The 21077-nt window shown below is 47.6% G+C and overlaps 1 protein-coding gene across 2 annotated transcripts in view; it reads left to right on the forward strand.

Annotated features, from left to right (window-relative positions):
- The first annotated feature begins 8257 nt into the window (after nt 1–8257).
- ARNT (aryl hydrocarbon receptor nuclear translocator) overlaps nt 8258–21077 on the forward strand; it is a 28851-nt gene continuing 16031 nt past the window's right edge. Inside the window, exons 1-5 of one of the 2 annotated variants that reach the window (XM_075283122.1) lie at nt 8258–8425; nt 16015–16126; nt 16896–16940; nt 17793–17837; nt 19941–19985. In XM_075283122.1, coding sequence (XP_075139223.1) covers nt 8404–8425; nt 16015–16126; nt 16896–16940; nt 17793–17837; nt 19941–19985 — 269 coding nt within the window. In that variant the 5' untranslated portion in view covers nt 8258–8403. The remainder of the gene's footprint in view (nt 8426–16014; nt 16127–16895; nt 16941–17792; nt 17838–19940; nt 19986–21077) is intronic. The other variant, XM_075283123.1, reaches the window with a different exon arrangement.

Here is a 21077-nt window from a genome sequence, read left to right on the forward strand (position 1 = left end):
GACGTGGGAAGCTGCTTCAGAATCCGGACCAAAACGCGCCTGCCGCGGCTAGCCGTGACTGTCACGGCTTCCAACACTCGCGGCTTTCCGCTGCGGACTAGGCCTAAATGGATGGGCCTAGTCCGGAGGGATTGTCTTGACACGGACGCCGCGGCGGTTTCCGCCTCAAGATACGGCGCGTCACTTCTTTTTTCCACGAGCAGTAAAATACCGCTCGCCGAAAAAGGAAATGACCAGTTGCCATTGAATTCAATGGGAGGCGGTTTCTCGACCCGGATTTTGACGCGGATTCCGCGTCAAAATCTGGACCAAATATGTGTGAACTAGCCCTTACTGTTCTGCTGACGGAGCTATGTCAGGGCTCTTGAGTTGTACTTTCTATTGGCATCCATGTTTGGTATGTATGACTTTTTGATCACTCTTTATTCAAATTTTTGGGGAAAGCGAAGTGACTATATACAATCATTTGCACACTGCGGTATATAATTTTTAGGTTGTTCATCGTACGGGATAAATAAAGTTATTTTTGGATAGTGAGGACTCATGCACATGGGTGTACGTAACATGTTTGTTTGTTTGTTTTATAATATGCATTTTCTAAATTAAATGGTAGTTTTTTTTAAAAAAACCTTTTATTATTTTTACTTTATTTTTACACTTTTTTTTTTTTTTTTACCGGTCCCAAAAGGGGATTTGAACATGGGATCCCTGATCCACGTTGTACTGCAGCACATGACACATAAGCTTTTTTGTGGGAAAAAAACACTGTAGAAAAGCAGCAAATCCGTTTTTGGAATTGGCTGCAATTTAGTAGAAAAAAAACACAACACATTTTGTGAAAGTTTTTTTCCCCGAAGAGTTTTTAGATGCCCCACGTGGCGTAAGCAACGCTGCAAAAATCTGGCGAATCCTATCCACACATTGCAGAAAAACATGGGCAGCTATTTTCCAATTTTCGCAGTTTTTGGAAAGTAAGTTAGCTAGGGAGACGGGAGGAGGGTGGGAGGGGCTAGTAATGGGCAGGATTGCTAGGCTAGGGTGACAAGGTGAGGGTGGGAGGGGCTAGTAATGGGTGAGATTGCTAGGCTAGGGTGACAAGGTGAGGGTGGGAGGGGCTAGTAATGGGTGAGATTGCTAGGCTAGGGTGACAAGGTGAGGGTGGGAGGGGCTAGTAATGGGCGAGATTGCTAGGCTAGGGTGACAAGGTGAGGGTGGGAGGGGCTAGTAATGGGCGAGATTGCTAGGCTAGGGTGACAAGGTGAGGGTGGGAGGGGCTAGTAATGGGCGAGATTGCTAGGCTAGGGTGACAAGGTGAGGGTGGGAGGGGCTAGTAATGGGCGAGATCGCTAGTCTTAGTGAGACAGTGAGGGTTTTGTAACGGAGTGAGACAGGAGGGGTGCTGAGTGAGTTAATGTAGCAGCTACACAGCCTGAAGTTACACCCTGAAAACAAAGGAAGAGAATGCAGCAGCTACCAAAGATACCCTGAAATCACTCCAAAAACTGCTAAAGCAGTGGTTCTTAACTGGGATTCGATCAAACCCTAGGCCATATGCACGGTTCATTTTGTGTACCAGTAAAAAAACCATAGACCTATGTCTTGAATTTGGAAAAAAATCATATTTGATTTATCACTAAAGAAGGGTTCGGTGAATGTGCAGATGAAACTGGTGGGTTCGGTACCTCAAACAAGGTTAAGAACCACTGTACTAAAGGTATATGGGTTACTTATTAACCCATCACTAGCACTAACAGATCAATCTAAAAAAAAAAAAAAATTTGCAGTCCAGAAAACCCCTTTATGGCCCCATGTTGCGAAAATATAGGGGAAAATAACACTTTGGAAAAGCTGTGTTTTCAAAAATTCAATGGAATAAAAAACGCTGCAGAAATATTATTATTATTATTGTTTATTTATATAGCACCATTAATTCCATGGTGCTTTACATTTGGGGGTTACATACAGTACACAGAATATACAGGTAGATATAATACTAACAGTGATGGACTGGCACAGGGGGGTAGAGGGCCCTGCCCGTGAGGGCTTACAATCTATGGGGGAAGGGGGGGTAGAGACAGAAGGAGAGGGGGAGACTGTACAGATGGCGGTGCGGTGATAGTGTTATTGGAGGTTGTAGGCCTTCCTGAATAGGGGAGTCTTCAGCGCCTTCTTGTGATTGTGGAGATCAGTCTTATGTGTCTTGGTAAGGAGTTCCAGAGTATGGGGGATGCACGGAAGAAATCTTGGAGACGGTTGTGTGAAGAGCGGATGAGAGTAGAGCGGAGTAGGAGGTCATTGGAGGATCTGAGGATACGTGAGGGCAGGTAGCGGGAGATTGGGTCGGAGATATATGGAGGGGACAGGGTGTGGATGGCTTTGTATGTTAGCGTTAGTAACTTGAACTCAATTCGCTGGGCTATGGGTGGCCAGTGGAGGGACTGGCAGAGGGGAGCAGCCGATGAGGATTGGAGGGTGAGGTGAATTAAGCGAGCAGCGCAGTTTAAGGTGGACTGGAGGGGGGTGAGGGTGTTAGCTGGGAGTCCATGGAGAAGGGTGTTGCAGTAGTCTAAGCGGGAGATTGTGAGGGCCTGGACAAGCATCTTGGTAGTTTCAGGGGTGAGGAAGGAGCGGATTCCATGGATGTTCTTGAGCTGGAGGCGGCTGGAGGTGTTGAGGGTTTGAACGTGTGACTTGAAGGATAGGTCAGAGTCCAGGATTATCCCAAGGTATCGGGCCTGTGAGACAGGGGAAAGTGGGGTTCCGTTGACTATGATAGATGGGTCAGGTGGAGGGGCCATATGGGGTGGGGAGAAGATGATGAACTCTGTTTTCTCCATGTTAAGTTTGAGAAAGCGGGAGGAGAGGAAGGAGGCTACGGCTGCTAAGCAATCTGGAACTCTGGCCAGCAGGGAGGTAATGTCTGGTCCAGAGATGTATATTTGGGTGTCATCGGCATAGCCATGGTACCGAAAGCCGTGAGATTCTATGAGTTGGCCGAGGCTGAGGGTGTATATGGAGAACAGGAGGGGTCCTAGGACGGAGCCCTGGGGGACACCTACAGAGAGAAGGCGAGGTGAGGAGGTGGTGTGCGAGTGGGAGACGCTGAATGTGCGGTCGGTGAGGTATGAGGAGATCCAGGAATGGGCCAGGTCTGAGATACCAAGGGATGAGAGAATTTCTAACAAGAGGGAGTGGTCAACTGTGTCAAAGGCAGAGGAGAGGTCGAGGAGGAGGAGGACAGAGTAGTGGCGCTTGGCTTTGGCGGTTAGCAGGTCATTAGTGACTTTTGTTAGGGCAGTTTCAGTGGAGTGCCGGGGTCTGAAGCCTGACTGAAGTCTGTCAAAGAGCAGGTTGGATGAGAAATAGGAGGAGAGTTCGGAGTAGACGTGTTGCTCGAGCAGTTTTGAGGCGTACGGGAGTAGTGAGATGGGACGATAGTTGGCAGGAGAGGACGGGTCGAGGGACGGTTTCTTAAGTATGGGTGAGACTGTGACGTGTTTGAAGGTAGAGGGGAAGGATCCATTGGCTACGGATAGGTTGAAGAGATGAGTTAGGGCCGGAGTAATGACTTCAGCGAGTTTGGGGATGAGATGTGACTGGATCGGGTCGAGCACGCAGGAGGTGAGGTGGGATTTGGAGATTAGGGAGGAGAGTTTTTCATCAGTGATTGTGGGGAAACAGGTCAGGGATGAGGAACAGTAAGTAGTTGGGTAGAGGGGTTGTCGGGGGAGTAGGGTGAGACTGTCTCTGATGGTGTCAATTTTAGTTTTGAAGTAAGCGGCAAAGTCGTCAGCTGAGATAAGTGATGTCGGAGGGGGGGCGGGAGGATGGAGAAGGGAGTTGAAGGTGGAGAATAGTTGTTTGGGGTTGCGAGAGAGTGCGGATGTGAGTGTGGTGAAGTAGACCTGCTTGGTGGTGGTGAGTGCGTTCTTAAATGTGAGTACTGCTTCTTTGTACCTGAGGAAGTCCTCCTGGGAGTGGCTTTTCTTCCAGAGGTGTTCTGCAACTCACGAGGCATGTCTCAGTTTTTTAGTCAGGTCGGTGTGCCAGGGTTGTCTATTGATCGGTCGGGCTCTGGTGTTTGTGTAGGGGGCCACAGAATCAAGGGCTGTGGTGATGGTGGTATTATAGAAGGCAGCAGCGGCATCTGTGTCCTGGAGTGAGGAGATGTCAGCGAGTGGTAGGAGAGAATCTGAGAGCATGCGGATGTCAAGGCGGTTGAGGTTCCTGCGGGGGCATGTTGGTTTAGAGGTTGGGGTGTCTATTGGAGAGGAGAGGGCAGAGAATGTCAGCAGGTTGTGGTCCGAGAGCGTGGATGGAGAGTTAGAGAGGCTGCATATGGAGCAGAGGCGGGTGAATATGAGGTTTAGCGTGTGCCCCTTTATATGGGTGGCAGAGGAGAACCATTGGAATTAGGAAACATTTTTTTGACATGGTTTTTCACATGTCGTGATTTTTAACACGTTTTTTTTTTTTTTTTTTTTTGCTGAAGCACACTGTATGGACTGGAAAACTGGAAACTTCTCTTTAAAAAAAAAAATGGTAGTAGTTTTTGAAGTGGTTTTTGCAAAAACTGCACCAAAAATATGTGTTGTATTTTTTCCGCCTCCCATTGACTTCAACGGGTTTGAAGATAAGTCATGTCGCTTTTTTTCCGCTAGCTGAAAAAACCGCTAGCAGAAAAAACTGCTAGTGACTCCCACTGAAATGAATGGGAGGCAATTTTTCAGGTGGATTTTGAGGCAGATTCTGTGTCAAAATCTGCCTGCAAAAAACTCAGTAGGGTAAGTTCACACAGAGTTTTTTGGTCAGGGTTTTGAGGCTGTATTTGGCTCAAAATCCTGACCAAAAAGACGGCTCCCATTGAAATCAATGGGAGCTGCTGAGGAGTTTTTTCTGGGAGCCGTTTCTTTCGGCTCCCGGAAAAAAGAAGTGAGGTGCCGATTCTTCAGCCCGAGTCAACTCGCGATTTGGCCTGAAGACACTCCCTCCTCCAGACTAGGCCCATTCATTGGGCCTAATCCGGAGCAGAGTGCGCGACTGGATGCCGATGCAGTGTACCAGCTTTTAGTCGCGGCTACCCGGTTTTGGGATTGGAGGCCGCCTCAGGTTCCAAACCAAAAAACCCCGTGTGAACTTACCCGTGTGCTTCAGGAATTAGGAGATGGTTTTGTTTTTTTTTCCTCCAGCACAGTGTACGGACCTTGAAAAAAAACGCTAGTGGTTTTTCAGTGCGGTTTTTGCCAACTCCGCAACGTGGATTTTCCGCCTCCTGTTGGCTGCATTGGTTTTTGCATGCAGGGTTTTTCTGTCCGCTTGAGAAGTCGGACATCTTCTCTTGCGGACAGGAAAGGACGGGCACGGAGTGCAAAAGAACGCACCCGATGCCCATTCAAGTGAATGACAGGTGTCACGGACACAGGCAGTGTCCGCTCCTAGTGTCCGTGACAGATTTTGCGCGGACACTAGGAGCGGACACTGCATGTCGGACACCGACGGTAGTGTGAACGCTCCCTTAGGGCTAGTTCACACGTGAACTGCCCGCGCGGGTTTTGACACAGAGAGACGCGGCGAGCCACGTCTCTCTCTTGTCAAAACCCGCCCGCCGCGACCATCGCTGTCGCGGCTTAACCCTCTGCTGTCGGCTCAAATGAATGAGCCGACATAGGAGGGAGCTGCCGGGGGCGGAAGCCGCGCGGCTGAGGCCTGAAGAAAGGACATGTCCTTTCTTTTCTCCGCTAGCAGCAGCTCGCCGCTAGCGGAGAACAGAAGCCCGGCGATCTCCATAGACCACCATTATAAGGGGAGGTTTTGGACGCGAAATCCGCTGTCAAAAACCTCCCCTTATACTCACGTGTGAACTAGCCCTTAGAATGAGTTAATGCAGCAAGTCAATATTTGCAGTGTTGACCCTTCTTCTTCAGGACCTCTGCAATTCTCCCTGGCATGCTCTCAATCAACTTCTGGACCAAATCCTGACTGATAGCACTCCATTCTTGCACAATCAATGCTTGTATTTTGTCAGAATTTGTAGGTTTTTGTTTGTCCACCCGTCTCTTGATAATTGACCACAAGTTCTCAATGGGATTAAGATCGGGGAGTTTCCAGGCCATGGACCCAAAATCTCTGTTTTGTTCCCTGAGCCATTTAGTTATCACCTTTGCTTTATGGCAAGGTGCTCCATCATGCTGGAAAAGGCATTGTTGATCGCCAAACTGCTCTTGGACGGTTGGGAGAAGTCGATCTTGGAGAACATTCTGGTACCATTCTTTATTCATGTGTTTTTAGGCAAGACTGTGAGAGAGCCGATTCCCTTGGCTGAGAAGCAACCCCACACATGAATGGTCTCAGGATGCTTTACAGTTGGCATGAGACAAGACTGGTGGTAGCGCTCACCTCGTCTTCTCCGAATAAGCTGTTTTCCAGATGTCCCAAACAATCAAAAAGGGGATTCATCAGAGAAAATGACTTTACCCCAGTCCTCAGCAGTCCACTCCCTGTACCTTTTGCAGAATATCAGTCTGTCCCTGATGTTTTTTCTGGAGAGAAGTGGCTTCTTTGCTGCCCTCCTTGAGACCAGGCCTTGCTCCAAGAGTCTCCGCCTCACAGTGCGTGCAGATGCACTCACACCTGCCTGCTGCCATTCCTGAGCAAGCTCTGCACTGCTGGTAGCCCGATCCTGTAGCTGAAACACTTTTAAGAGACGGTCCTGCCGCTTGCTGGTCTTTCTTGGGCACCCTGGAGCCTTTTTGCCAACAATGGAACCTCTCTCCTTGAAGTTCTTGATGATGCGATAGATTGTTGACTGAGCTGCAATCTTTCTATCTGCGATACTCTTCCCTGTTAGGCCATTTTTGTGCAGTGCAATTATGACTGCGCGTGTTTCTTTAGAGATAACCATGGTTAACAGAAGAGAAACAATGATGCCAAGCACCAGCCTCCTTTTAAAGTGTCCAGTGGTGTCATTCTTACTTACTCATGACAGATTGATCTCCAGCCCTGTCCTCATCAACACCCACACCTGTGTTAATGGAGCAATCACTGAAACGATGTTAGCTGGTCCTTTTAAGGCAGGGCTGCAATGATGTTGAAATGTGTTTTGGGGGATAAAGTTCATTTTCTAGGCAAATATTGACTTTGCAAGTAATTGCTGTTAAGCTGATCACTCTTTATAACATTCTGGAGTATATGCAAATTGCCATTAGGAAAACTGAAGCAGTAGACTTTGTAAAAATTAATATTTATATCATTCTCAAAACCTTTGGCCATGACTGTATATGAAACTGGGGGAGAGATAGAGGGGGGACATATAGTTTACGGGTGACTGTAGGAGGATTATACTGTGTGAGGGCACATGAAAAATTAATGCGAATGGGTGGAGTCAACACAAAAGTGGGCATGGCTAAATTTGCAGCGGCACACGTAGCGCACATTTTGTCCCTCTTTCATTTCTTCGAAAGTTGGGAGGTATGGTATAATGGGAGCAGAAAGTCCATAGAGAAAAACTCCTCAAACTTTCATGTCTAAAGCTCTGTGAGAAGAACCGCAATGATGTATTGCCGCCACGGTTTTTCCCACTGTAGCTTTTTTTGTTGCGGGACACCACGTGGGCCCTTAGCTTAAAGCAACGTTTTTTTCTCCTGTATTTCTGTAATGTGGGGCTTTAGCCTAATAAAGAGAATTAAAATGCAATGAAAAATGCTGAAAAAAAAAAAGTTTTCAGCTGTGTTTCACAATATCGCAGATTTTGCTGCATTTTTTTCAGCCAAACTCCTCCTGGTTACATTGAGCAGAAGAGAGAAATATAACAGCTCCGAAATATTTCCTAATTCCTTTCCTTGGTTTGGCTCCAAAAAACGCAACGAAAAAAGCAGCTTTTCTGCAACGTGTGACCTTCACCTTAGCGTGGAAAAGTAGTTTTTTAAATTTTTTATTGCATTTTCTCATCCCCTGACACAGCAAGCCAGTGACCTCTGCAGCTCAGAACTACAAATCCCAGCAACCCGTAAAGCAAACCCGTATTTATCGCGGAAACCGTCGCTAACCATTCAGCCAATCAGAACGGCGAAGCAGCCCTCCACCAATCACAACAAGCTATGCCCTGTCTGACCAATCCGAGCTTTCTTACGCAACGCCCTCTTTTGCGTCAGGAAGCAACCTAACCTGCTAGCCGCGGCCTACGCCTTCCGTGAGGGGCAGATCACCCGTGGCGTGATTTCTATTGGATGGTTATGTTGTCAATCGTACTAGCAGGCCCACGCCCACTACTAGCAGGGTTAGTTGCGCTACACGACCCGTATTCCCGTTTCGTTGGGTTGAAAAAAAAGGGAAAAATACGGTCATTGTATCGCTGCCGCCATCTTGTTTACTGGCAGCGGCGGGACCGGAGGTATAAGAGCGGGAATGGCAGCGGCTGCTCATTCAGGTAAGCGCAGTGGGGGATTACGGAGGCCGGGATGGAGCTGCTTTGGTCTTACGGGGCTCCCGGTACCGGTTGACCGTATTCTTGGTGTTATGTTCCTGTACACACTGCTGCGTTGTCTGACATTAGTGTATAATACAGACTTCTCTATACATTCTGCTGTGCGACTTCTTCACCGCTCTGTCTGCGGCATAAAGTCTCTGACAAGCGTTATCTTCCGTTTTTCTGCTTGGTAACATCGCACATTGTGTTTGGCGCAGACTCAGGACGTGTCCTTATAAAAAAAAAGTTGTAAAAACGCCTCAGAATTTCATTACGTTGTGAAACTTTCTGTCCTGGCCGTGTTTGTAGTTTTCGCGAGACCACATAGCGCTCACGGGGCGGTTTATCCCGCGGGACGATACGAAATTTGCAGTTTATTGCCGCAACGACTACAAAATTGTGGTTAAAAAGGAAAAGCTTGATGGGATTTAGCAAAAGCTGTGACCTAAAAAAAACTGCACTGTGTGAATTTAGCGAGGTGTCGTGTTGGGGCGCTGTGTTGGAAATATCGTAACGATGGCGGCGTTGGTGGTCTTGCCCGTTTTCGTGGGATGTTGATCGTTCACATGGTGCAGGAAAGGGTTAAATTTGGGTTTCCTGAGACTTATTCCTTATCTTATCTTATCGACACTTGCCTTATCTAAGTGTCACAAGATCCCTGTGTGAACAGAGCCATAGCCCTATACCGCCCCCCATAGCCTAAATACAGGACCAGTGCTCCCCCCCCATAGGCCATGTATAGGACCAGTGCTCCCCCATAGCCCATATACAGGACCACCGCAACCCCCTTTTGGCCATATATAGGACCACCACCCTGCCATAGCCTATATACAGGACCAGTGCTCCCCCCCATAGGCCATATACAGGACCACTGCCCCCCCCCATAGCCTATATACAGGACCAGCGCTCCCCCATAGCCTATATACAGGACCAGCGCTCCCTCATAGCCCATATACAGGACCAGCGCTCCCCTATAGTCCATATACAGGACCACCGCCCCCCCCCCCCCCCATAGTCCATATACAGGACCACCGCCCCCCCCCCCCCATAGCCCATATACAGGACCACCGCCCCCCCCCCATAGCCCGTATACAGGACCAGCGCCCCCCCCCCATAGTCCATATACAGGACCACCCCCCCCCCCCATAGCCCATATACAGGACCACCGCCCCCCCCATAGTCCATATACAGGACCAGCGCCCCCCCCCCCATAGCCCGTATACAGGACCGCCCCCCCCCCCCATAGCCCATATACAGGACCACCTCCCCCCATAGCTTGTATACAGGACCAGTGCTCCCCCATAGCCCATATAAAAGACCAGCGCTCCCCTATAGACCATATACAGGACCACCGCCCCCATAGCCCGTATACAGGACCCCCCCCATAGCCTATATACAGGACCATCGCTCCCCCATAGCTTGTATACAGGACCAGCGCATGTGTGCTATGGCCGTATTCACATGGAGTGTTCATGGGGTTATCCTGGTTTTTAAAACATATGTCCTATCTTTAGTATGAGACATCATTTTATTGGGACCCTGTGCAGATCAGCTGTTCACCTGTGCTGGTGCAAGCTACCGTACTTTTAAAGGAGTTGTCCAGGACCTGAAGACAATTGATACTGATAAAGGATAGTGCATCAATATCAGATCGACTAGGGTCTGACACCCGGACCCCACACTGATCAGCTGATGTGGTTGCCAGAAGCTGGACAGCCCTGCTCCAGTGTATGGGAATGGGGCTCCTCCACTACAGTATACAGAGCTCTGTACACTGTATACAACGTGCAGTCCATATGCTGTAGTCCACTACCATATACTTGTATAGGTGCAGGGCTGCTTGTGGCTGTATACCTGGAATATGGCTTTCAGAGGAAACAGCTGATCGGGATGGGTTCCCGGCATCGGTATCCTGTGGATAGGACATCAGTATCAATTATCTTCAGGTCCTGGACAACCCCTTTAATAGCGGCCATAGTAGTTGTCCCATGCAAGTCTATAGGACACCACTGCAGTACTCCCAAGAGGGGGTAATTTTTGTTTTCGGGCATCAGATTGGTGGGGGTCCGCCCTCAGGATCCTGTACTGATCAGCTGTTCCAGGCATCGGAACCTATAGAGGGAAAATGGAGGCTCCATCTACTGAGTACTACACCTGGGCTTCCATTTAAAGGGATTGTCCAGCTCATTTACATGGACGACCTATTCCCAGGGTGGGTTATCACTAAGACATCAATGGGGGCCCCCTGCCGATCAGCTGTTTGAAGGAGAGGTGACCTCTTCGCCGTTTACATTGCACACTGTCGCTTTCATAGCAGCGCAGTCATGTTAGTTCTGGTGGCTGCGGTGAACAGCTGATCAGCGGGGGTCCTGGTTCCTGATTTATTATTTGTGACCCACCTGAGGACAGGTAATTGTTTTTTTTTAAAAAAAGGAGGGGGGGGGGCTTTGTGGGCTATGACTATTGGTCCGACACCTGACCACCCCCATTGTTTATCTGTCTACAGCCACTGATTCACCAAGAATGGAGCAGGAAGCAGACAGCGCCGTTCTACGTGCAGTGGCCAAGGCCAGATACTGCAGCTTATCCCACATTTATGTATTTATTTAGCATTATAGAGATATTGTCAGCGCTGTCCCATATAGGACAAACAATCCAAATACCTTCCCTTTAATGGGAGCTGAACTGCAGTGACTAGACTCGGCCACTATCAAGAGAAGGGCGCTGTTCCTAGGGGATCAGATTTTATGGTAGGATAAACCATAACTAGATGATTGGTAGCCCCCGCACCGATCAGATGTTCATGACCTGCCATAAAATCCAATACCTTTGACAACCCCTTTAAGGATAAGTCATCACTATCTTTAAGGGTTACGAACATTTCTGCAAGCTAACATTAGGAGGTTTTGGTTTGGGCTCATCTGCAGCTCTGTCCGTTGCGGTCACGCGCTCTGCACCCCAGGTCTATGGGGTCGTAGTTGTAGGCGTAGAGCAGCTGGTCGCCATTGCCGGCAGGTGACGTCATCCTCATAGGTACGTTCAGTTCTGGGGGTGACGTACAAGGTGCCGGCCATGATGGGAGTTGTAGTCCGCTGCCGCCTTAGAGGAATCTCATAAATCCCTTCAGTTTCAGACGTTCTTTGGTTTCCCTGCACAAAGTCCATAATGAAGAACACAGATTTCCTGCAGCAGCTGCTCACAGGAAGGAGGGGAACAGGAGGCTTCTGGCACCCCGAAGGCTTCTCCTGTAACATGCAATGTCCTGATCGCTCCTCATTATAGGGGAACTGGGAAATGAAAGCAAGATGTCCGCCTGCTGGTTGTGCTTTATTACCGTGCAGCCGGTGTCCTCACACAACCTCCTAATCCTCGGGGGTATGGTATGGCTGGGAGCTATAGGGGTGTAAGAGGATTACCTCCCGGAGAGTATGGCCTAGGTAAAGGGGCTCTCCGTCTAGTATTATTATTGTTTATTTATATAGCACCATTAATTCCATGGTGCTGGACATTATTATATTAATTCCATGGTGCTGTACATTATTATATTAATTCCATGGTGCTGGACATTATTATATTAATTCCATGGTGCTGGACATTATTATATTAATTCCATGGTGCTGGACATTATTATATTAATTCCATGGTGCTGGACATTATTATATTAATTCCATGGTGCTGGACATTATTATATTAATCCCATGTTGCTGTATATTATTATATTAATTCCATGGTGCTGGACATTATTATATTAATCCCATGTTGCTGTATATTATTATATTAATTCCATGGTGCTGGACATTATTATATTAATCCCATGGTGCTGTACATTATTATATTAATTCCATGGTGCTGTACATTATTATATTAATTACATGGTGCTGGACATTATTATATTAATTCCATGGTGCTGTACATTATTATATTATTTCCATGGTGCTGGACATTATTATATTAATTCCATGGTGCTGTACATTATTATATTATTTCCATGGTGCTGTACATTATTATATTAATTACATGGTGCTGGACATTATTATATTAATCCCATGTTGCTGTACATTATTATATTAATCCCATGGTGCTGTACATTATTATATTAATTCCATGGTGCTGTACATTATTATATTAATCCCATGGTGCTGGACATTATTATATTAATTCCATGGTGCTGTACATTATTATATTAATTCCATGGTGCTTTACATTATTATATTAATCCCATGGTGCTGTACATTATTATATTAATTCCATGGTGCTGTACATTATTATATTAATTCCATGGTGCTTTACATTATTATATTAATTCCATGGTGCTGTACATTATTATATTCATTCCATGGTGCTGTACATTATTATATTAATTCCATGGTGCTTTACATTATTATATTAATTCCATGGTGCTGTACATTATTATATTAATTCCATGGTGCTGTACATTATTATATTAATTCCAGGGTGCTGTACATTATTATATTAATTCCATGGTGCTGTACATTATTATATTAATTCCATGGTGCTGTACATTATTATATTAATTCCATGGTGCTGTACATTTGGGGGTTACATACAGTACACAGAATATACAGGTAGATATAATACTAACAATGACCGGCTGGCACAGTGGGGTAGAGGGCCCTGCCCGCGAGGGCTTACAATCTATGAGGGAAGGGGGGGTAGAGACAGAAGGAGAGGGGGAGACTGTACAGATGGCAGTGCAGTGATAGTGTTATTGGGGGTTGTAGGCCTTCCTGAATAGGGGAGTCTTCAGGGCCTTCTTGAAGCCTGTGATTGTGGGGGTCAGTCTTATGTGTCGTGGTAAGGAGTTCCAGAGTATGGGGGATACACGGGAGAAATCTTGGAGACGGTTGTGTGAGGAGCGGATGAGAGCAGAGCGGAGTAGGAGGTCATTGGAGGATCTGAGGTTACGTGTAGGCCGGTAGCGGGAGATGAGGTCAGAGATATATGGAGGGGACAGGTTGTGGATGGCTTTGTATGTTAGCGTTAGTAGCTTGAACTCAATTCGCTGGGCTATGGGTGGCCAGTGGAGGGACTGGCAGAGGGGAGCAGCCGATGAAGATCGGGGGGTGAGGTGAATTAAACGAGCAGCGCAGTGTAAGGTGGACTGGAGGGGGGAGAGGGTGTTAGCTGGGAGTCCATGGAGAAGGGTGTTGCAGTAGTCTAGGCGGGAGATTATGAGGGCCTGGACGAGCATCTTGGTAGTTTCAGGGGTGAGGAAGGAGCGGATTTGGTGGATGTTCTTGAGCTGGAGGCGGCAGGAGGTGTTGAGGGTTTGAACGTGTGACTTGAAGAATAGGTCGCAGTCCAGGGTTACCCCAAGGCATCGGGCCTGTGGGACAGGGGAAAGTGGGGTTCCGTTAACTTTGATAGATGGGTCAGGTGGAGGGGCCATACGGGATGGGGTGAAGATGATAAACTCCGTTTTCTCCATGTTGAGTTTGAGAAAGTGGGAGGAGAGGGAGGAGGCTACAGCCGCTAGACAATCTGGAACTCTGGCCAGTAGGGAGGTAATGTCTGGTCCAGAGATGTAGATTTGGGTGTCATCGGCATAGCAATGGTACTGAAAGCCATGAGCACAAGGTCTCCCCCCTGCTATCAGCTGTGATATGGAGGCTATCCTGGTAGTAAGCGCCACCACATGGGGAACTGAAGCATTACACAGTGGCCATACAGGACAGGTCTTTATTATTGCTCCACTCTGGTCTAGAGATAAGGATCCCGGACAGAGGACGGGAACATAGACAACCTAAACATATTGACGACTTGTCCTTAGGATATGTGATTAGTGGGGGGTCCCACTCTCTTCCCTCTGCATGTCATGTTCATTGGTCACATAGTACAGCAGCTGCTCAGTCCCATCCAAGTGAATGGGGCTGAGCTGCAATACCAAGCACAGCCCCTATGATAGGTATGGCGCTGTACTTGGTAAACGTCTGCAGCACTTCGGCATCCCCACTGAATCCAGATGTATGAAGGTAGATCCTAAGCCTGTGCCAGTAGGGGGCCCTCTGTGCCATCAGGTCACATTTGATGGGTTTGGATGGGAGTTGCACAAGTAGCAATTCCCTAACCCGCCTCCCACATCCTCACCCCCTTGTCCTGGATTCTTGAGGCCCTGCTTGTGCGGAGAGCGTATACGGGGCAGATCCTGGATTTGGTTTTTCTGAGCGTCAGGGGATTGCTTCAGTCACAGGAATGTGTGTAGTCAGGATATGGTGCAATGAGGAAATACAGGGCCGCCCCGTGACGGGATTACAGCGGCCATTGTCTGCTCTCTCATCTCCACAGGACAATGGCAGGACTAGCACTTCCATAATCATGGCTACAGCTGGGCGGGCGTACCGACGACGTCTAATCTAAACCATATGGCGGGGTTATAAATAGTGCGGAGACATGTGTTACTGGTTTACTGCTGCAGACTCTCACCAGTGCCCGCAGGGTTCATTTACTTATATATCTTACCATGGTTTCTGGTTGTGTACAAGGGCGCAGAGTTGGGGCCAGTTTGGGGTGGGAAAAGTTACCGATTCCGACTTTGGGTTTTCTGGCGCCAAACGGATTTTTCACACCGATGACCTATTCTATGTGACACCTGGACCCCGTACAGATCAGCTGATCCAACAGCAGGGTGCCAGACGCTACTAGTAGGCGGGATCACTCTTATACAAGTAATAGGGGCGACACTGCTATTCCCCAAAAGCACTACTATGCAGTGGATGGGGCTGCACACTGCACCCGAGGGCTACTTTAACAGCTGATCTGTGTCGGGGCAGGTTGTTGAACCTATCCGGTAATTTTTTCCCTTTTTTGTGAATTAGAGGAGCTTTACGTCGTCTTTTTTCTGACCTTGTCTCTCAGCCACGTTTCGGTGTCGGGTTGTGAAACAATAGAGGAGTCGGAGTGGGCGGTTTGGCCTAGCGACCCCATAGCCCTGGTGGTGTGAGGTGAGCGGTTCCTCTTACCCTCCTGTGAGATGCCACATTTAGGCAGCGCCACCCTAGACTGATATTAGGGGACCAACTGGGTTTGCAGAAGGTCGGAGGTTTTTGCAGAAGTTATGAGACTTTTTGTCCTGGCGTAGGATTTTGTGTGACTATGTCGGCCATGACACTGGGTTTTGCAGTCATGTTTTGACAGCTCGGACAGCCATGATGATGACGATGATGATTGATGAAGAAGATGAGGATGATGATGATGATGACTGTCTATATGGTGGGGGGATTTATCAAGACCAGCATTGGATTTGCATTTAGTACGCTGGCTCCGTGCCCTAAACTGAGACTGCTGCTTGACCGCAGGGGTAGACTATCTTTCAGTAATCCCATACAATTCCCCCACCCCCACCTTTTCTCCCCATAGGGACACATAGAGATTGCGGGAAGTGTCTTATCTCCCAGAAACCCCCTCCACCGGCATGGAAAAAAGGGGAGCATTGGGTTAGGGTGTTCTATTTCCCGACCTGTGATGTTTCCACACTTCCATATACTATAAGCTCCTTGTAGTAAATCCCTATTATTTCTTTTTCTCTACAGAGATGGCGTCGGATGTCCCTGCTCTCGGGGTCGCTGTGTCCTCAGGAAATCCAGGTTCAAGCTCCCAGGCCGGAGGATCCATGGTGCAGCGGGCCAACAAGCGTCGCTCAGGGTACGATCTGATAACGGTGGTGCGTCATATACACGGCCAGAGCTGCTGTTAGTAATCCGGCAATGTACCTAGTCATCGGACGACCGTGGGAAAGTATATAGAACGGTAACTAGAGATGAGCGAGTACTGTTGGGATCAGCCGATCCGAACAGCACGCTCGCATAGAAATGAATGGACGTAGCCGGCACGCGGGGGGTTAAGCGGCCGGCCGCCGTCAAAGCGGAAGTACCAGGTGCATCCATTCATTTCTATGGAGCGTGCTGTTCGGATCGGCTGATCCCAACAGTACTCGCTCATCTCTAACAGTAACCTGTGTGTTCAGTAGGTACAGAGAGACCTTAAAGGGGATGTCCAGGACCTAGCAAAGTTGGCTACTGATGATTTATCCACAGGACAGGTCATCAGTATTGGATCGGTTGGGGTCTGACATCCAATCAGCTTTTTCGTCTGCTGGAAACTGCGTACCAGGTATACGGCCGGAACCAGCTCAGCTTCACAACTCTGCTCCAATCCCCCGAAATAGGAGCAGAGCTGGATACCCAGTACATGGCACGTCAAACAACTGATCAGCACAGGATCTGGGTGTTGGACCCCGACCAGTCCGTTACTGATGTCCTATACTGCTTTGCTAGGACCTGGACAGCCTCTGTAACAATGAGAAAAATGCAGGTGACCGGAACATAAAGATGGCGGATATAAATCACTAGAATAAGTGGCGTGTTGGGAGGTGTTATTACTTATGCTATACTTTCTCTTTTTCCCCCCCCAGGTTGGATTTTGATGATGACGACGACTCCGGCAGTAAATTCCTCAGGTATTGTTGGTGCAGCCTGTGTGTTTTGGCATGCTTCTTTCCTATAACATGTGTTTTGGTGGCAGCCTACCTCCCCAAGAACAAAATCGATCAGGCGAAATGCAGGAGACTCTCCCCCTCCCCTCCCTCCCATACACACTAGATACTCAGCGGATGCTGCAGAAATAGTCTGGTTCAGCTAAAATTCATCTAATGGGTATGGCCGGTTTTAGGATAGGTCATTAGGTAAAGATTGGCAGGGGTCCAAAATCCGGGCCCCGGGCTGATCAGCTGCTTGAAGAGGCTACATTGTTCAGATGAGCGCTGCAGCCTCTTCGGTACTTTCTGTGACCGATGAACATGACGTCACATACTCGTGATGTAGAAGCTGCCACTGTGACCAACAGACCTGCGAGGGTCTCAGTTGTCAGGTCCCCCCACCAAATCTTCACACCTATAGAGAGGGCTCAGTTCCATATCTGTCTTCCAAAAAATATATATTTATTGTCAGGTTTAGAAAACCTGTCGTCAATCACCATGATGATAGTAGGAAATTTTGGAGTTGTTAGAGGGGGTCTGCAGTTTTCTCGCTGTAGAGGAACTAGCCTGGACAGTCCAGTTGTGTAATACCTCATGTCCCCTGTGGGGGTGCTGCAGGATACATTGTTAGTCCATAGCTTATTATTGGTGTTTTCCATAGACTTACCCTGCTATGTGATCTTCACAGCTGAGCCCGTGTGTTCCCGCGGGGCGTCCTAAGTGACAGGTACCCTGGATGTCGCCACAACAGCAGGCTCGGGCTCAGCTGTGCAAATACAAGGCAGGTTACATGAACGTCTCCTCTAATTTCTCTGTTCACCTTGTGACTTACAGGTGCGATGACGACCAGCTCCCCAATGACAAGGAGAGGTTTGCAAGGTAAGTTATCCGCCACTTTTTGGCCGGAGCCTCGGCCTTAGGTTCTGTTCTATTCCAGTGTGTGAGAGATAAGGAAAGCGCTGACTGAGCGTGCTCCGCCGTTCTCTTATCTCCCATAGACTGTAATGGAGAGCGCTGGCACGCAAGTCTCTGAATCTCCTGTCCTCATCTCTTATAGTTACACGGGGCTCCATTCAGTTCTATGGGATTTCTGGGTCACTAGTTGGACACCCACCATTCTAGTGACAATCCCTCATCCACAGGTGTTACTGGACTATCCCTTTAAGGCTGTGAGTCTCTTACAAGGATCGGTCCATGCACTACACTTGCTGGCTGCGGATCACGCGTTGTCTTGGGTAATGGCGAATCTGGAAGGGTCCAGTCTTGTTGACAAGAGAGTGGAGATTATCCAGCACATAAGTGTCTTGTTTATTAGATCTGAACCCGAGCGCTGGCGTCACAGATGTGCCGAGAGAGCCAAACACTCACTCACACTTAGTGTTGTCTTAACCCTCTGGAGAACAGAAGAGGTCAACACAGTGCACATCCTAGCCCGAGGAGCTGAACCGCGTTTGGTCTGTCTTCATTCTCAGAACTGACGTAACATTTCCTGTTCTCACTTGGATGGGAACGTAGGGTGTCGAATGCAGAAATTAAAGGGCATGCATTATTGCATCATAGGTTTAGCTCTGCAATAATCCTCTTGCTCCTTAAATTGAGGGCAGATGGTCACGTCTGTGGAGAAGCTTCTTTCTTACTATCTATTACCTCTGATTCTGTATGAACCACTTGCAGTACCACTTTTAACCACAACTGGTTTCCATAAGCACCCATGAAAGAGCGCCCCCACTTAAATCTGATTTGGTCCCAATGCATAGCTTATGATTTAGGGTGAGGAGGACTCTCAATTCTAAGGTGTTATGGTGACGGCCAGATACTGAAGCTGTTCTATAAGAAGTGTTATATGGTTTCTTCCTCTCTGCGCGGATCTTTTGTGGTTAACCACATATACAGACAGATCGGTAGGTGATAAACCACGTAGGGGACAGCCCTTTCCTCCGGACAAGCGCTTACATATCACAGATTGAATATAGTTAGCATTTTTGGGCGTTCCAAGTCTCATGGGTTTCCTATTTACACTCAGGGTGCAGGACTTGTGTATGTCTTACGTCCTTCTTTTTTGTGTGTGTGTGTATACAGTATATATATATATATATATATATATATATATATAATGTTCAGAGTAACTGCGGCCTGTCTGAGAAAGGGGGGGGAGGGGGGATCAGCGTTGTTTATTTTACCAGAATATTTTCTGCAGCATTATTTCGGTGCAGCTTTGGCTGTGAGTGGAGAAGGTTTTTTTTACATTGACGCTAGAAGAGTTGCATTGAATAGATTTTCTTCAATCGTATCATTCTTGTCTAGGTCACTTTCAGCAGAGGGATACACACACACACACACACACACACACACACATACACACGGGATACAGTCACAGATCTCATCCACACACTGCAGTTTTCAATCCTTAGGAAGTCTATTTATGCTGAAGGTTTTTCTTGCGGCTTTCACGGTTCTCAATTCCAGCCGGAATACACCCGAATCTGAGCTGTATTTGTAGCAGCCTGCACATGTGCTGACATTTCATGATAGGTTTTGCAAGTGGAGTTACCCCATAGGGATATACTTCAACAATAAGTAAGGCTTCTTCCCTCTTGTGTCGAGTTCACATCTGCGCTACATGGACATCTGTCAGATCCGACCGGCGGTCAAAAAATCCTGCAACTCATTGAACCAATTCTTTGAACCATTGAACCAAGTCTTCCTCCTGCGTCACTTCCGACGCCTGCACAAAGATAATGCCATCTCTCCATTGTTCCTTATCTCCAGTGCGGCTGTCTCTGTAGGTGCGGCAGGGGATAGGGGTGCATGTCTCGGAGGTGGGACCCACATCTATCAGACATATATGGCTAATCTTATACTTATATTGGGCGCTGATCTATAGAGTACAATGTACTAATCCATGGCTTATCAGTCTGGGGTACCCCCGCCCTCCCTGGTACTAGATCTCCTCTCAGCTGAGTTGGTTGGTTCTGTTTCCAGGTCAGACGATGAGCAGAGTTCAGCGGATAAGGAAAGACTTGCAAGGTAGGAGCCGGAGCATGGCGGGAACCGCTGGCTGATGCTTCCAGTTGCCTCCGCTTCCAACTTCCTTCATGTCCTGCACTTTCTTAGTCTTTCTACATGTTACATAATGTAAAGTGCGGCTTCTGAGCAGAGTCCCACAATGTACATGGGGATATACTACTACAATGTACACAAGGTATATACTGCTACAGTGTACATGGGGTATATCCCACTACAGTGTACAGTACACGGTTTATATGTCGCCACAGTGTACACGAGGTATATTCCTCTACAATGTACAGTACATGGGGTATATGCCACTACAGAGTACACGGGGTATATACTACTACAATGTACACAAGGTATATATGTCGCCACAGTGTACACGAGGTATATTCCTCTACAATATACAGTACATGGGGTATATACCACTACAGTGTACACGAGGTATATTCCTCTACAATATACAGTACATGGGGTATATACCACTACAGTGTACACGAGGTATATTCCTCTACAATGTACAGTACATGGGGTATATGCCACTACAGTGTACACGGTGTATATACCACTACAATATACAGTACATGGGGTATATACCACTACAGTGTACACGGTGTATATCCAACTACAATATACAGTACATGGGGTATATACCACTACAGTGTACACGGTGTATATCCAACTACAAAACACAGTACATGGGGTATATACCACTACAGTGTACACGGTGTATATCCAACTACAAAACACAGTACATGGGGTATATATACCACTACAGTGTACACGGGGTATATCCCACTACAATGTACAGTACATGTGGTATATGCCACTACAGTGTACACGAGGTATATCCCACTACAATGTACAGTACATGTGGTATATGCCACTACAGTGTACACGAGGTATATCCCACTACAATATACAGTACATGGGGTATATGCCACTACAGTGTACACGGTGTATATCCCACTACAATGTACAGTACATAGGGTATATACCACTACAGTGTATACGGGGTCTATGCCACTTCTCATGTGAATGATCTGAGGTTTACTGAAACAGATTGTACTGTTCTATGGAGTAAAAGTCATCACAAGTTGGTCTGACCTT

Source organism: Leptodactylus fuscus, chromosome 7 (genome assembly GCF_031893055.1).
Source record: "Leptodactylus fuscus isolate aLepFus1 chromosome 7, aLepFus1.hap2, whole genome shotgun sequence".
Taxonomy (NCBI): domain Eukaryota; kingdom Metazoa; phylum Chordata; class Amphibia; order Anura; family Leptodactylidae; genus Leptodactylus; species Leptodactylus fuscus.